At 40.2% G+C, this 16,251-nt stretch overlaps 1 protein-coding gene and 1 long non-coding RNA gene across 2 annotated transcripts; both read right to left on the bottom strand.

The window, feature by feature from the left end:
• Nucleotides 1-381: 381 nt before the first annotated feature.
• Nucleotides 382-4,861, bottom strand: LOC128468221 (vomeronasal type-2 receptor 26-like). The gene is made up of 4 exons (XM_053449914.1): nucleotides 4,742-4,861; nucleotides 2,920-3,144; nucleotides 2,149-2,272; nucleotides 382-1,298 (listed from the first exon to the last, which is right to left on the bottom strand). Exons 1-4 carry the CDS (start codon nucleotides 4,859-4,861, stop codon nucleotides 382-384), a joined length of 1,386 nt encoding a protein of 461 aa, XP_053305889.1.
• A 9,843-nt stretch (nucleotides 4,862-14,704) lies between these two features.
• Nucleotides 14,705-15,123, bottom strand: LOC128477368 (uncharacterized). The gene is made up of 2 exons (XR_008348350.1): nucleotides 15,079-15,123; nucleotides 14,705-14,850 (listed from the first exon to the last, which is right to left on the bottom strand). It is a non-coding gene; the product is annotated as an uncharacterized LOC128477368 (long non-coding RNA).
• Nucleotides 15,124-16,251: the final 1,128 nt, after the last annotated feature.

Genomic DNA, 16,251 nt, shown 5'->3' with positions numbered 1-16,251 from the left:
GAAGTCTGCATCATCTGAATTCCAATAAGAGAATCTTTTAATTGTTCTGAATGCAGTCATTAACTCATTTATACTGATACGATGGGCATAAACATTATATTTACACTATGTCTACAGAGGTTTATTTGGTTCCTGTCGTGTGTGTTTTGCTTTGTGTGCTGCTGAGTTTATCTCTGTGATTCCAAACATGTGGACTCCTCACCTTTCTTGCAACTGATAAAGGATAGGAGGGTTAAAATATATTTCTTAAAAGTCCAGGACATTGGGGTATTGTGTGTAAAAATGTCTTTTGATGTCCAGAAAATTAATTCAAGTTTCTAAAATTGACCATTGACAGTTATAAGATAATAAAACATATAATTCAGAATATGGTTCTTATAACTATTTGGTTAAACCTTTAATTCTACTTCCAAGTAAATATGTTTTTGTATTCAATTCCTGTCTAAAAAGAATTACATAGCATTTTGGAATAAATATACATCCTACAAGTCCTGCACTTGAAGCCACTATGGCAAAAATCTCTACGGTCACCATGTTCTTTCCTTTGGTGCTCAGATAGGCCGGGATCATCGCAATCCAAACGCTGCAGAACACCAGCATGCTGAAGGTGATGTACTTGGCCTCATTAAAACTGTCCGGTAATGTCCTGGCTAAAAAAGCTATAATAAAACTAAGAGCTGCCAGAAGCCCCATATAACCCAGGACACAGTAGAAGGCGATAACCGAGCCCTCATTACACTGAACGATGATCTTTCCCTGATAAGAGTGCATGTCCAGCTCCTGGAATGGGGGGGAAATGGCCAACCAGGAAATATTAATGATAACTTGAATGGATGAGCAGAGTAGTACTATAGAATTGGAGACTTTCACACTGACCCAGTTTGCCCAAGAGCTGCCGGGTTTCGCGGCTCTGAAAACAATATAGATCATGATTGTTTTGCTTAAAATACAAGACACGGCTAATGAGAAGAGGACTCCAAAAGCTGTTTGGCGCAGCATGCAGGTTACATCCTCAGGACGACCGAGGAACAGAAACACACAGAGAAAGCTCAGCATGATGGAGACCAAGAGGAGGAAGCTGAGGTTCTTGTTATTGGCTTTCACAATTGGGGTATCTCTGAAGACAATGAAGATCAGTAATATCACAACAGTTACAAGACAAAACAGAATTGATGCAAAGGATAAAACAGCAGCAACTGCATCCAAATATGATAGAAACTCCACCGATTTTGGAATACATCGATCCCTTTTCTCATTAGACCATTTATCACTTGGGCAAACAATGCAGTTCTCACTGTCTGAAAAATAACACAAAGTAACATTATGCCTCAATATGTAAATTAAAATAAAATATAATATAGTATATAGTTCCCTCCCACTGAGTGTATCCATATTAACTAATGTTAAATTACACTTTTGTTTACATTTCTTAGATTTGAACTGAAAATAACAAACAAAAATAGCCCCAAATCTTATCGCCCCAATTTTCCTTCACCTTGTTTTAGTTTCAGGAATCATATGCCTATCCCATGCGTGTTTCAAGTCACTTGCTGCACTAACCTCTACCACTTTTGCCAAGAATCTGGTCCACTCATCTCACATGGAAGTAAATATAACGGAGGAGCTCAAAGACCAAACAAGGAACAAAAACAAAACCCCACTATAAGTAGATTTCTTGAGTAAATGTACAGTTCCTAAACCCATTGAAAACAATGCATTTTGAGCCTGTACATGTATGGGCTTTGTCATTAAGGGGTTAAACATTTACTACTTTTTATGTTTTTAATGGGAGGTTTTTAGTGCACTGAGGCGCATTTGTGAAAGTGAACCAGCTGTGTGCTGAAGCATGGAGGTTGGAGCTTGTGTAAAAAGGTATTTCTCATAACATCTGTAAGGTGCTTGGTATCACAGCTGGTTGTCGGCTGCCAGGTAGTTTTTCTGCTCCCCCCGGGTGGGGGATGTTATGCCCAGCTCTGGTCAACCCAGTCTTGCTCGTCTATTATTTTGATCACTTATAGCTACACCTGCCCCTCCGCGTGGCTCTCACTACCCCCCAACTCAACCTTCTACCTTACCAGGAGCAGGCTTTCATTCCTACACACCTACTATGAGTAAATTATGTGTATGATTCTATATAATCTATTATACCAGATCTGTTGGATATCTCTCCCTCTGAGCACCGGACACAGTCGTAGCAGCAGATTTGTGTTCCTGGTCTCAGGACTTTTCGATATCCAAGCAAACAGTTCTCTGAACACTGAGACTTTGGAATCTACAAACAGAAAAATAAATAGTTCTTGTTTGAGCCACTCTTATAAATTAATAAAGAATGGTTGGGGCAAATAGTTGGGGCGCAGGTACATGTTTTTTTTTAGGACTAACAGCTTGGATCCATGCTGGCTTTTCCAAGAGACTAGAGCTTTGCAGGATCCAGTCTATGATTCCTATGTGGTCTGCATCAGGCATAGGTGCTGGGCATTAAAACCTGGAGCCTGGCGATCAGAGACTGTTGTGGAAAGAAGAATTTCCTCTATGCTCCCAGGGCAAGGAGATTCCCTAAAAAAGACCTGAGGTATCCCTGAGGTAAGGGAGGAAATACTTGCCTGGACATTTGCGTGTTGTCTGGGGAAGGTTTTCCAGAGCCTGGCTTAGCGAGGTCTGGCTGGGAGGTCTGGTTAGTGCGTGTTTAGGATGGTCAGTCTTAAGTGTGACGTTTATGGCTCTCATGCTACAAGGTTTTTCACAAGTTAGAACCATTACACCGTCAAGTGGTTTTGTTTTACCATCTTTAGGATGTATGTGCTGGTGAGTTTATATTATTTCTGTTAAATTATGTTTAATATACTCTATGCCTGTAAAGTTTATAGAAATGTAGCTTAATTTTAATGTAGGAAAACAAAACCAATAATCCCCCCTTACCTGGTTGTCTTTGTTCCTCCATATTGCTAAATGCGAGTCAATGATTAGCTGCTGACCATCTGGAGCCCACTCAGTGAAGTTACCCACAATGTTTCTAAATGCAGACTTATTTGATAAAAACACCCAGTTTGTAATTGTGTAATAGTATGCAAATTCTCCATGTTTATCGTAAAATGCGCGGCCCAACTGAGATGCAATTGTTATCCTTTTTATATAGCGATGCAACTGTTAAAAATGATTTAGAACAAAACAAGAGGACATTCACAGTTACAATGTAGGAGGGTTTTGTTCTACGTCATTAATCAAGAAAATAAAAATACCTCCCATTTTACAACAGAACTCACCCAAACACTCAACTAAAATAGACCAATACCTGATCTCTATTATTCATCTACTAGAACTTCATATCATTAACTAGCATCAACCCTTCATCAGTCTACAGCACATCGTTAGAACCAACAGCACCAGGGTCACCATGAAGGCACAATTTAGAAGAAAATATTGTTCTTTGGTAAATAACAACGTTGGATTTTGCATGTGAGCTGCAATTAGTGTTAGAATGGCGATATAACTTAAGAGGTAGCAACAATTATATAAAATATACAACAATATACAACATAAAGGCTTCTAATATGTTGCAATCAGAGCCGGCCTTAGGCGTTGTGGCGCCCTGTGTGGACTACTACTCTGGCCCCCCCCCCTTCGCTACCCCCCCTGCCCCTTCAAACTACACCCCCAAACTTCACATTTTGAAATGCTGGGAGGTATGAGGTGTAAAGGCTGACCAGAATTCATATTCTTAAATAAAGCCTTAGAAATTCTTCCTGTATGTCCGTCAGCGTCTGACACGTGAAGCAGTCTGTATTTCATACATACCTGGTGTTTATAGATGTTTTGGATTTCATTTTCTTTTGCGTTCTCGTTATAAAATAAGTGCATGTCATGCAAAGCTTTAGCTAAAGCACTCACTGAAATAAACACCCGGGGAGAAACACCAGCCGTCAGATGAGTTTTAGCAATTAATTTAGGTTTCCCGCTGCAGTTACACAGAGAGATTTTATAGATCTCTTCATAAAGCCTATTCTTTTCAGAATTTTCTGATAAACATCTATAATACAATGTCCATATATCTTCGAGAAGCTTGTCTGCTGGACGGTTTGAAGGATGGATATTATCAAAGAAACTTCCGGTATCCGGCAGCGCTAGAGCATGCGGTTCTACGGCCAGACTGCCATTCAGGGGTTCTACAAAGAAATCTGTGAGATATTCATTGGAAGCCCAGGCAGGAGGAAGGATTAATGTTATATCTTTATGTTTGAGACACAGAGTTAAAATGCGAATAATTCTGGTGCTGAAAGAGCCACAGACTATAATAATTTGAGCCGATGACATTAAAAAAGTTTCTGACATTATTTTCATATTTTCAGAAAGTTCTTGTGATAAAAAAATTTTTACAGTAAAGGAAATACAAATTCCATAACTTGTCAGATACGCTCTCAGAGCCTGACTCTCTGCCTCTCCGGTGTCATCATCAACCGTGAGAATTCCCACCCAGGTCCATCCGAAATGTTTTAGAATCTATAATAATTTTATTATAGACAAGATAATTTTGAACAGAGCGGAAGAAATGCGGATAAACACGTCTATCACGCAGCGCATAGTCTGTCGCTCCATAACTGATCTACAAAATGGAAGAGAAAAGTGTAAACATTCTGCGGTAAAGGTTTCTGATAACAGCTTGGAGTCAGACATGGTTGTGATCTCACCATGAAACTGAATGCTAATGTCAGACAATACATGGAAGACCATTCAGGTCACTCACCTGTGCGTATCCATACACCCCTAGTAACTGTGCTATGGGAATGGTAGTAGTAGAATGGTGATCGCCAATAAATCCAGCCACGTTGTTAGAATTCGCACAAGAGTAATTAGGGACGGTCATGCGGGGGCCAGACAAAATCTGAAGAATGCTTTTCACAGCTTTTCTTTCATCTAAACAGGAGTCATATATATGATAACCCAGGGTAATATTTGGTAAAATGTTTGGGTCGTTGTTCAATGTTTCAATGGCGAAAAGAAAGACCAGTAAATTGATGTAATCCATGGGGCTTGGCCTGTTAGGGTAGAAGAATTAGATTAAAGCAGAAGAACAAAGTCATAAATCTGCCAGATAAAAACACTTATTGAGACTTTGTAGGAATACCATGTTACCATCAACTGACAAAGGTTTTATATTTAAACGAATGGCAAAACAGGTCATGGGTCATTAGAGAGTACTAGTGTGAGTGCCGTAATTACCCTCACATATTTATTTAATGTAGGGCATGTCTTCCGGAAGACAAATCAAGGACCTTTGTGAAATATTTTTGTCTCAAGCCCATTCCTACCCCTGCCTGAGATGGTTGGAAATGTCTGAATACAGTGGAGAGTGGTGGTCATGGCTGAGTCTGGTCCCACCCAGTACAACATGTGGCCCCTCTTCACAGATTGAAAATGTCTATATCTACGTAAAAAAGACATAAAAAATTCACCTTATACACTTTGAAAAGAAAAATCTTTATTTCCAATTCTACATAGTGTCAGTCCTAATGTTTCAAGAGTTGGTTTAATAAAATAAAAAATAATCAACATTTCGGTTAACCTTTGTAGCCATTATCATGCATTTATCACGTTCTCAAAAGGGGATGTCAGCTCCTTAGTGTAAAACACAATGACCTCTGTTTTACAGATACGTATTTTCTCCAATATTCTCATAATATTTTTTAAAATTTATATGGGTAGATTTACAAAAAGATATTAACTCTCCCAATCAAGTCAATAGCATAACATTCATAATATTGCAAGAAAAAAACAACACATCTTACATTAATCTCACAAATAATAAAAGGTAATAATAAAAAGTCATAAATATGTATATATTTACCTCAAAATAGCACTAGAGCATGTGTGCAAGTTATACCACGCAGGGGGAAATAAAAAATGTAATGTATGAAAACAGCTGGACAGCAACTGGATTAACCGCTTAACATAGTCACTCCCCTTAGTAGTTTTGGGCTCTCTATAAAATGAATTTGTTCTGCAGATATTATTTTTATGGTTAGTTTTGGGAACTTACGTGACACAGACTATTTGGGGGGGAAAATGATCCTGTCCAGAAAAAAAAAAATTCCTCATTTGATTATTCACCGTGAGAACTCCTCCAATTATAATGTCCCCATCTTTAAAATACTCAAAGTCTTCAAATGGTTTGATGACTTGCAGATGACAGGCCGGTGCTGGGCTCTGGATCTCAGATCTGCAGGGCGTCACACACAGGAGCAACAAACAAACGAGACATTTTAATGGAAGAGACCCAGAGATCAGCATCATGCAGCCCAGTAACCTGCCGAGTGCCAGAGAGTGTCTGCCGGGTTCGGTGGAATCGAGCACCGTGTGGGTCAGTGGCATCTGCTGCATCTGATATCATTGTAATGAACCTAAACATCTCGGCTCTTTTTATACAGTGCGGTCTCATTCATTGCAATGGAGTCTCAATATAGATGCAGGACTTTGTGTTTTGGGATCGCAATTCTATGTTGGTTTTAAATTATAAGAAAACCGCAGAGCGCCGGTAATTGTCTGCATGGACAGAAATATACAAACGCAGACTTTAATGTCTTTAGAGTATTAGTTAGTTTTAGAAGGAAGTTTCATTCATCGGCAGTTTTATGCCCTTTAATAATATTTATCGTTTTCTCAGATGTAAATGTTATTCAGCACTTTTAATTTATCATTGATTTTTCTGCATATGTCATGTTTTTTTTTAAATTTAATTCACAGAGGTGATTGGATATGATTTTATTCTATTTGAATTTTAAATAATATGATTTAATACAGAAATGCACAATTTGTGTTAATGTACCTTTTGTATTCTAGTTGTATTCATATTATCCAGCTCTGATATCCACCATTAGCATAGTCAGGACATTTTTTTATAAAATGTCCGTCACTTCCTTTAATCCCCAGGAAGTAATAACCCACTTCCTGGACTCTCCCTGCATTATATCAGAAGACTGAGCACAAGCCTATAGCGCTAGAGGTTGTTTACTTTGTGAAGCTGTTTCCAGAAATATCTTTGGGCAAAACATCAAACAGCCATCACATACAGCACTTCAGACGTCTTTCAATTAAGACTCAAGTTTGCAATGTAAGCAAATTGATAACTTGAGTTGCTATAAGAATTTAGCAGTTAGGATCGTGTTCTGGGTCTTCTGCAGATGAGTGAAGCTGGAGCCCTTGTACAACTTCTCTGGAAAAAAGACTCACTTGAGATGGCAGTGAATCATAACTGTGCTATGGGAATGGTAGCACCTAATTGGTGATCACTAATAAATCCATCCACCTTATTATCATTCCCACAAGAGTAATTAGGGACGTTGTGGCCAGACACAATCAGTTTTTGGAAACACCTCATATGCCTGGTATTTTCATTTATTTTGGCACTTACAGGGTTAAATATGAATGACGCGCATCGCTGTTTCTGAGGGAGTTGCACTCCAATAGTGGCCAGAAAAAAGAGAAACTGCTCAACAAAAGTATAGATTTTTTGAAAGATGACATCCCAAAGTATTTTACTTGGGGCATTTTAACACTTTTTATTTAACCATTTTAGTGCCAGTCTGTCTTTAACATTGCAGTAAATTTCATTTTTTTACATAAAATTACTGAAACAACTTGTGATTTGTATTCAGAAACACCCCTCGAGTACAGGAATAGCCCATATACATTATTATACTTTATTTATAAAGCGCCAACAGATTCTGCAGCGCTGTACAAGGTAACAATTTTACAGATAATGAGAAGTACAAAATGACCAGCAATTGACATACACAAACAGGAGGAATGGAGGGCCCTGTTCCTGTAGGAATTTAAATTCTAGGTGGATAAGGGGTGAAGACTGCGTGGCAGTGAATGATGTTACTGTGGGGCGAGATAAGGGTTGTAAGTGGGTGAGAGAGAAGTTTTGATGTTTATGTCAGTGGTAGGCTTCCCTGAAGAGAAAAGTTTTTAGGGAGCGTTTAGAAGAGGGTAGAGTTGGTGAGAGTCGGACAGCATGGGGACGAGAGTTCCAGAGGGTTGGTGCTGCGCAAGAGAAGTCCTGTAGGTGGGCATGGGAGGAGGCGATGAGTGAAGATGCAAGGAGCAGGTCATTGTTGGATTTTAGCGGGCGGGCTGGTGTATATTTGCTGATGAGGGAGGATAGGTAGAGGGGTGCGGTGTTAGTGAGAGCTTTGTAGGACAGAGTGAGTATTTTGAATTTAATTCTGCTATAGATGGGGAGCCAGTGGTGGGACTCGAAGAGAGGTGCGGCAGATGCACGGCGTCGGGTGAGTTAGAATAGCCTAGCAGATGAGAGATTACGATGGAGTGGATTAGTTGTTTATGGTGCTGACAGTCAGGAAATGACGAATTTTGGAAATGTTACGCAGTTGGAAGTGGCAAGATTTAGAGAGTGATTTGATGTGAGGGATGAAAGATAGGTTAGAGTCTAGGGTCACTCCGAGGCACCGTCAACAGTGATAGAAAGGTCAGATAGGGGAATAGAGTTAGAGGGAGGGCTTAGAAGGAGCTCAGTTTTAGACTGACGAGCTAGCACTGCAGGGGGCCTGTACCACTGAGCTAAAAGCTTGTAAGCCATTTCCCGATCCCGGTTGCTCAGAGAACAACGATGGGTCAGGATGCAAACCTTTTCCCACTGTTCTTCCGTGAGAACGACCTGCAGCGAAGCCTCCCATCTCCCCATAAACACAGGGGGCACAGGGGTCAAGGCAGTCAGCAGCAGACTATAGAGGTGGGACACCCCGTGAGTCAGCCGACTAGACGACACACAGAGAGTCTCAAAAGCAGTGAGGGCGCGAAACGTGTTGTGCCGCTGCACCAGAGAACGATAAAAGTTGGTTAACTGCACATAGCGAAACCGATCGAGGAAGGTAGGCGAAGCCGGCGCAATCAGTTGTTCCAGTGGCCTAAACCCAGCAGAAGTGACAAAGGAGCGAAGTCTAGAATCAGTGCCAGAGGCGACAGCGGGGAGCAAATCGACCCCCACGCCCGGAGGGAAGTCGGGGTTGTCCCTAAGGGGGGTAAGCGGGGAGGGAAAAGTGGTTAGCTGCGCGCTTCGAGTTAGAGAGTGCCAGACGCGCAGGGTGGCTTGGCTCGGATAAAAGGGTGAGGAGCAGCCAAGCATCTCGCAGAGGGCATCGACAACCAGGGGAGGAAGCGAACAGGGACACCAAGAAGGGCGTCCTCCAGATCGACCCGTTGCTTAATGCGGGAGGCCTGGGACCACTTCAAAACCCGGAGCAAATGACATGCCCTATAGTAAGTGCGCGGGCAAGGCAAGGCCAGGCCACCCCTCGATTTGGGGCGAACCAGTGTGCTAAATTTAATGTGTGGAGCGTGAGAGTCCCAGACAAAGCGGAGAAAAGCCGAGCGAACGGAGGTGAAGAAGGAAGGCGGTATCAGAAGCAGGAGGGTTTGAAATAGGTACAGGAGGTGCGGCATAATGTTCATTTTGATGGCATGTATCCTACCCGACCACGAGACCATAAGTCTCGACCATTTACCGAAATCAGAGCGGATAGTCGCTAATAAAGGTAAGAAATTACAGCTAAAGAGCTGAGAGAGATCCCTCGTTAGCCATATCCTGAGGTATCGCAGCTTAGAGTCGCACCAAGCAAAAGGAAAGGAGGTCGCCAGCACCCTGCGGTCAGGTGGAGGAAGATTAACATCAAGAATCTCGGACTTGGACATATTGACCTTGTAGTTGGAAAGCTCTCCAAAAGCAGATATCTCCGTCATGATAATCGGCAACGACAGCCGCGGGCGAGAGATAGCAAAGAGGCATTATAGTTTTTAAACATAGAATTTTGACAGATCAGTTTGCTGGGTCCAGGTACGTAGACTTCCCATGTTTTATTTTAACCCCTAAAACTATACATTACCTAAAACTAGACGACTCAGGGAATCTAGTTAGGGGCATATTGGACTGTCCCATGCAGCCGATTCCATTTAGTCTAACAAAAATGTATTTTTCTGAACAGATGTGTGAAAGACCAAAATAGGTCTCAGTAACATCCCCTGAGTACAGCCATACCCCACATGCATACATAAGTCATGATTCTCAGATATTGTGGAGTCAAAACTGGAATGAGCGCGGTTCAATTTTAACTTCTGAAAAAAAATCAGATTACTTGAAAGTGACGAGTTTAGGCCACTGACATCGATCAGGAAGACCGTTCAATAATCAGCGACTTAAATGTCACTGACAAGTGATCAGTTAATAATTGTGTATTTTTTTATTAATTTGTGTTTTTTAGATGACCCCTCTCTCTTTCTAAGGAAGGATCATCCAGGGGCTGTCATAATGATAAGATTACTCCTATTGGCCAGGAGTGATCTGATCATCATCTGCCCACTTTTGACAGTTTTTAACTGCTGCAGTTACTTAACTCACAGCATTTGACTTGGAATCACCCTGGACATTCAGGTCAGTGCTGTTATTTTGTTAACTCAAGCTTGTGGGGGACAAATATTAACTCCTGCAAGGCTGAGATGGCATTCAGCAACACAAAACACTCACCCCAAGGCACATTGTGACCACTCGGGAGAGCACAACCACCACTGCGGGTGATTTTGCCACTCGCAATATGGCAGCGTGTCCTTTAATAAAAATAACAAAGTTGGAAAAGTTCGCTAGAGGCTCTTGAGAACTCTGGCTCAATGTGCAGGTTCAATACAGGTACTGTATTCAACCATGCAAGTCAATAGAGCCCAGCTTTCTAATCATAATGTGATTAGTAAAATATTGAAATAATAATAAAAAAAACATAAAAAATAATTTTGCATCAGAGGAACCATCCAGTTCCAGCAAAATGTAAAAAAGAAAAGTCCAAAAAAAATACAATAAAAAAATAATGTTTTGGTATGGTTGGTGGAGTACTTCAGGAGTTATGATGGGGCTATGTTATACATGTTCCCTATATTTTTGATTGTCTTGTTTACCTGCCACGTCTTCTATACGGACATCGTTCATAAACTGCTAATGACTGCTGTCTATATTCTGTATCCTTCCTGCTTGCTCATTCTTTATATGTATTCTCTTCCGCATGGGTCTGCCGAGCATTCCGTCTTGCTGTTTTGACCCTTTTGGGCCTCCTATGACACTGATACATACTCATTGTATTTGTACACTGTATTTCAGTTTGCCCTTTCTTTTTATGTGCTTCATCTGTGCATTATCCTCTTTGAATAAATTGTTTTGGAAAAAATAAAAAATAAATAAAGTTTTGGGTTAGTTAGCACTATATCGTCCCCAAAATCTGGAAAGAGTTAAAGTAAAAGCAATTCAGATACCCAAGGGGTAAATTGGAGTGGCCGGGTTCAAAGATAGGGCGTAGGCACAGACTGACCAAAATGGGGGGAAAAGTGCACTTCCCAAATGTGGCCTTTTCGCTCCCAAACACCAGGCAAACCCATACATGGGTGGTATCACTGTTCTCGGGAAATGTTGCTGAAGACATATCGAGGTGTTGTTTGATAATGACGTATACCTGGAGCTATAAATTTACACCTATAGTGTAATTTGTGTGAAAAAATAAAAAAAAATTAATACCACAAACTATGGCAAAGGCTGGTGGTAGAATCTCATGCATGGAGTTACAGTACTGGCATTTGAAATACCTTGAGGGGTCTAGTTTTCAAAAATATATGGTTTGATGGGGTAAATTGCATTGGCCGGCTTCAAAGATACCCAAAGTAGAACATGAGGGAAAAATTATCAGATTTGGAAACAAACTGGTTTTGAAATAGCAAAATCCTACTTTTACTTTTTGCCCAATAACTTGTAGAAAAAAGCAAAAAAAAACAAACCATGAAAACATTAGGTATCTCTAAACTCAGGACAAATAGTATAATCTAAACATGAGACATTAGGCCTGTCACTTTAAATCACCCCTGTAACTATGGAAACCGAAAGGAATACTGTTACCCAGCTTTACATCTCTCCACACCAGCAGCAAACGGGTTAAATATTACCCTAATCACAGGGGAGCATATAGCGAGCTAAGAGAATCTGCCCGTCAGATACCCATTGTCCAGTGCTACGGAATTTGATGGCGCTATATAAAACAATAAATAATAATAATCTGCCCTGTGCAGGAGCATACGCTTCCAAAATGATTGGAAAGTGGTGAATCTCTTCCTTTCATAACCTTATTTCCTGCTCACAAGCTCCTCCCCTATCACTAGTTTCCTGTTCATACCCCTTGCTCTGCATATGTTAATGATATTCCATGTACAGTCCTAAGTGTTAACTTCTTAAGGACCAGAGCTGATACACTACAGGGCCAGAGCGATTTTGATGTTTTTGCTATGTTTTTCTCCAACCGTTATTTCCCTTTTTCTTCTTATTATTTGCATAAGTTGAATAAAATATAAAAACATTGGTACATAAATTCTATATGCAGCTAGTATAAATGGGAAATGGGAAAGTAAACCCTAAAATATTGATAATTTGCCCTGAGGGTCCTTAGGGTCACAAAGAGGTTAATAAAGGGTTGTACCTGTGATTAGCCAGAAGAGGGCAGTCATTAGAGATCCCAGCATAGTCTACATCAGGGGCGTCCAAGTTTTTTCTGCAGTAGGCCACTTCATCAGAATTGTATACGTGCGAGGGCCGCACTCTCTTCTCACTGTGAGAAAATATGGCCTTTAATAAGATATGCAGATTAAAATAAAGTAAATGACATAAAACCTTTACTTTTCCTCTCACTGATTTCTGGGCCTAGAAAGTTTTGTGACTACAAATTCAGGATTCTGGATAGGTTAAAATGAAATAGTTTATTTTAGGGATGCACCGAAATGAAAATTCTGGACCAAAACCGAAAATTCAGGGTTCACTTAGCCAAAACTGAAAATTACCCCCCACACTTAATAAAAGTAAGTTACACACCAAAATTGTACAAAAAATTATATATTATGATTGTTAACAGCAATATCAGGCATACCCAGATTCCAGCATGTACTGGTTGGCTGTAGCAGTATTTTCTGTCCAATTTTAGTGTTAACCACACTTTTATTAACCCCTTGGCTGCTAAGCCATTTCCCACCCTGGTGCTAAGCTGGTTTTCGGCATTTTGGTGCATCTCGCGTTTAAACGCGTTTCAAAGTAAATTTCTTGGGAATAAACTATACAAACCATATATTGTTTTTTTCAGCACACCCAGCAGATTCCAAATATACCATTTTTATAGGTTTGCAAAATACAGCCAAAAATGGGAAAAAAAGTGTAATTTTTCACTTCCAACTCAATAAAAACTAGTTCGTAATGTTATTTTTCTAAACTCTAATATCAAAACCTGTGTTGCTAAATATTTGTAGTAGGTAACCGGTCTAAAATAAACAGAAATTGAGAACAGTAGACTGTTTTTCTAATATTTTATTGATAAAAGTTAAATTTATTTAACTTTATCACAAAAAGACATCTTTAAATTTAATGCATGGCTGCCGTCAATTAAACAGCTCTAGCTGCCCGGGATGTTAAAATATGCCAACAAAACTATATATTTTTAGAAACTACACCCCCAGCTGCAGCAAATGAGGTCTTATTTGTATTTGTATCACAAATCTGACTTGGACAACAAATAAGTGAATATCACACTTCTAAAAATGAAAAATAAAAAAATAAAAATTAAAAGCGACAAGTTAATTTGTGTCTTGCGCACTCCAGTCTTTTGCTACGAATACATGCAGCCCCTCATTTGATGCGCCAAGGGGTGTAGTTTCTGAAAATATATACTTTATGTACCATAATTTAACATCCCAGCTGTCTAGAGCTGTCTAAATGCAGGCATCGCCCCTAAATGTTTTAAGACGTTTTTTTAACAAGATTCTTCAATCTGCCATATCTGAAGTTAAAGTGGTCTAGACATCTGGGAAGTTAAATTAGGGTACATAAAGTACACATTTCAAGAAACTACACCCCTTGGAGCTTCAAATGAGGGGTTACATGTATTTCTAGGACAAAAGTTGAGTTCACAAATAATGACGGAATATGTCGCTTTGGCTAGAAAATGTTTTTTCTAACCATAGCGACATGTTCATTTGTGTCTTGCGCACTCCAGGTTTGTACACATGCAGCCCCTCATTTGATGCGCCGAGGGGTGTAGTTTTTGAAAATATGTACTTTTTGTGCCATAATTTAACATAATTTTACGTGAGCAGTAATGCCACGTCAAGGCTACAACCCTAATTACTGATCATTCACACGCTTTTCGTATCTCCATTCACTCGCAGAAGCACACACCATACTTTCCATACATTCACTCACAGAAGCACACACCATTCTTTCCCCTTACAATCCCAAAGAAATGATCGTAAAGGGAGTAAAAAAATCACTTTTACAGCAAAAATAAGTTTTGCAGTAAAAATGCAAGAGGCTCCAGGGATGAGATGGTTACTCACGTACCGCACAGGCTAAATGGCTGATTTTAATAATATTTGCAGTTCATCAGGATTTCAATAATTGCCTTTCTCTACCATTGGCTAAATTTAACCTCATGATCAAAGGGATCACAGGGTTAAAATTTAGTATCGGCCATTTTTAAAAAGGGAATGTGACTTTTTATAGCTATATGATCGCTGTGGTAACATTGGCTACCACAGTGATCATTTAGCTAGAATACTTAAACCAGTTTATGTTTAGATAATTTAATTTGATTTAATTTAATCTAGGCAATTTTGATCTTTATTTATCATTTTTTTTACTTTTTTTGTACATTTTTATTTTTTTTACTTAATATTTTTTATTCTTTTTTTACAAGCATTATACCGTTGGAAAGGTGAGGCGATTACCTTTCCAACGGTATATGTTGGGGGTCTGTAGCTGCTTAGCATCTAAGCAGCATGCCCCCATACCGCTTTAACTGACAATTGTCAGTTTTCAATAAAGCTGCGCGGTGACGTCATCGCGTCATTACGCGCTACGTCACCGGCCGGATCGGGTGGTCCCAGTGATGCCCTTCAATATGAGGGGCAGATCGCCGGGGTAGGTGGTGATGGGGGTCCACAGACCTCCATCAAGGTAGGGTAGTGCTAGTGACAGCATGGTGCCGTCGTTAGCACCTGACTGGGACTGCTAGCGACGGCACCATGCCGTCGTTAGCAGTCAAGGGGTTAAAAGTAACACACCACAATTGGATAAAAAAATCAACAATATGACTTGGCATGATAGGAGTGTGATTGCTAACACAAGTTTATATCCTTGGTGGGGATCATTCCACCTACGCCAGAAGGTGTGAGCAATCCATTTATTGCTCACCATATTGTGAGTATATAGTGAACTGTTTTTATTTGTTTTATTCATTTTATATATACAGAAAGCACTATGCCTATTTCTATTTAACTTTTTATGTGCACCTTATCCTGAGAACCAAAAAAAGAACTACACAGGACTGCTGCTAAAGATATCCCCAGGCGAGGATTGTATCGCCCATGCAAGTTTTGTGGGACTAATTGCTTAAGTCCCCAAAAAATGTGAGTACCCATTCCTTAACTCTTTACCACACGGTGCCAGCCACATATTATATTACTGTGACTTTCTTCTTCAGTATGCGCAACCACTATCTCCTGTGACCTCGAAGTTATAATTAGTTAGTATGCTAAGTTAAATGCCCGTACCAGCGACTTTGTTGGTTGTTTTTTTTTTTCTCTCCTGCATAGCAACTAGCGGTAAGGGGCTGTGCGAGTGATTTCTGCTCCCGTTATCCAACGCAGCATCGCAGGGGTTAACGGGAGTGGAAATCAGGAGTTAAAAAGGCCGTGCGAGTGAGCCTATTGGTTACCTGCAGGGTCTTCCTCTGGCATCGACCAATTGTACGCTAGGTGGGGAAGGGACCTGGGAGATTAGTAGACGAAGACGATCACGAAGATTCTTCGTGTGTGTCTTCCTCTTCGCCTACGTTTTTTTCGGAATGAACAAAAAGATGGACTCTTCGTGTTCATTTTCATGTTCGCCCGAAGAGGAATGCATAAGTCTAGTACCTACTCAGGAGAGCAACCTCGTATTTTGCTCACTAGCACCAAAACAGCAAAAATCACTCTATTTGCATTTAAGACTAATCACATTCATCAAGACTATCCAGACTAGCAATGCTTAGGAAACATCATCTGTACAAACAATACAGCAACCACAGACATGCGTTTTAGTTTTTTGCTGGTCTTACTAGTACAGTGTGGCCAATATCCCTCTCTGTTCCGTGAGCCAGGGACCCATATCTGGCCATATCCTTAATAACT

Source organism: Spea bombifrons, chromosome 1, assembly GCF_027358695.1.
Source record: "Spea bombifrons isolate aSpeBom1 chromosome 1, aSpeBom1.2.pri, whole genome shotgun sequence".
NCBI classification, from domain to species: Eukaryota; Metazoa; Chordata; class Amphibia; order Anura; family Pelobatidae; genus Spea; species Spea bombifrons.
Note: the sequence above shows the minus strand (reverse complement) of the source record. Positions and strands in the feature narration are given on the sequence as shown.

Bases quoted from the DNA above. Each gene is read 5' to 3' on its own strand.
- LOC128468221 (XM_053449914.1), bottom strand. From the start codon at position 4,861: ATGACCGTCCCTAATTACTCTTGTGCGAATTCTAACAACGTGGCTGGA. The intron at 3,145-4,741 runs GTGAGTGACCTG...CATTTTTAACAG, and splicing joins GGGTGTATGGATACGCACAG to TTGCATCGCTATATAAAAAG. The intron at 1,299-2,148 runs GTATAATAGATT...GTTATTTTTCAG, and splicing joins AGAGATATCCAACAGATCTG to ACAGTGAGAACTGCATTGTT.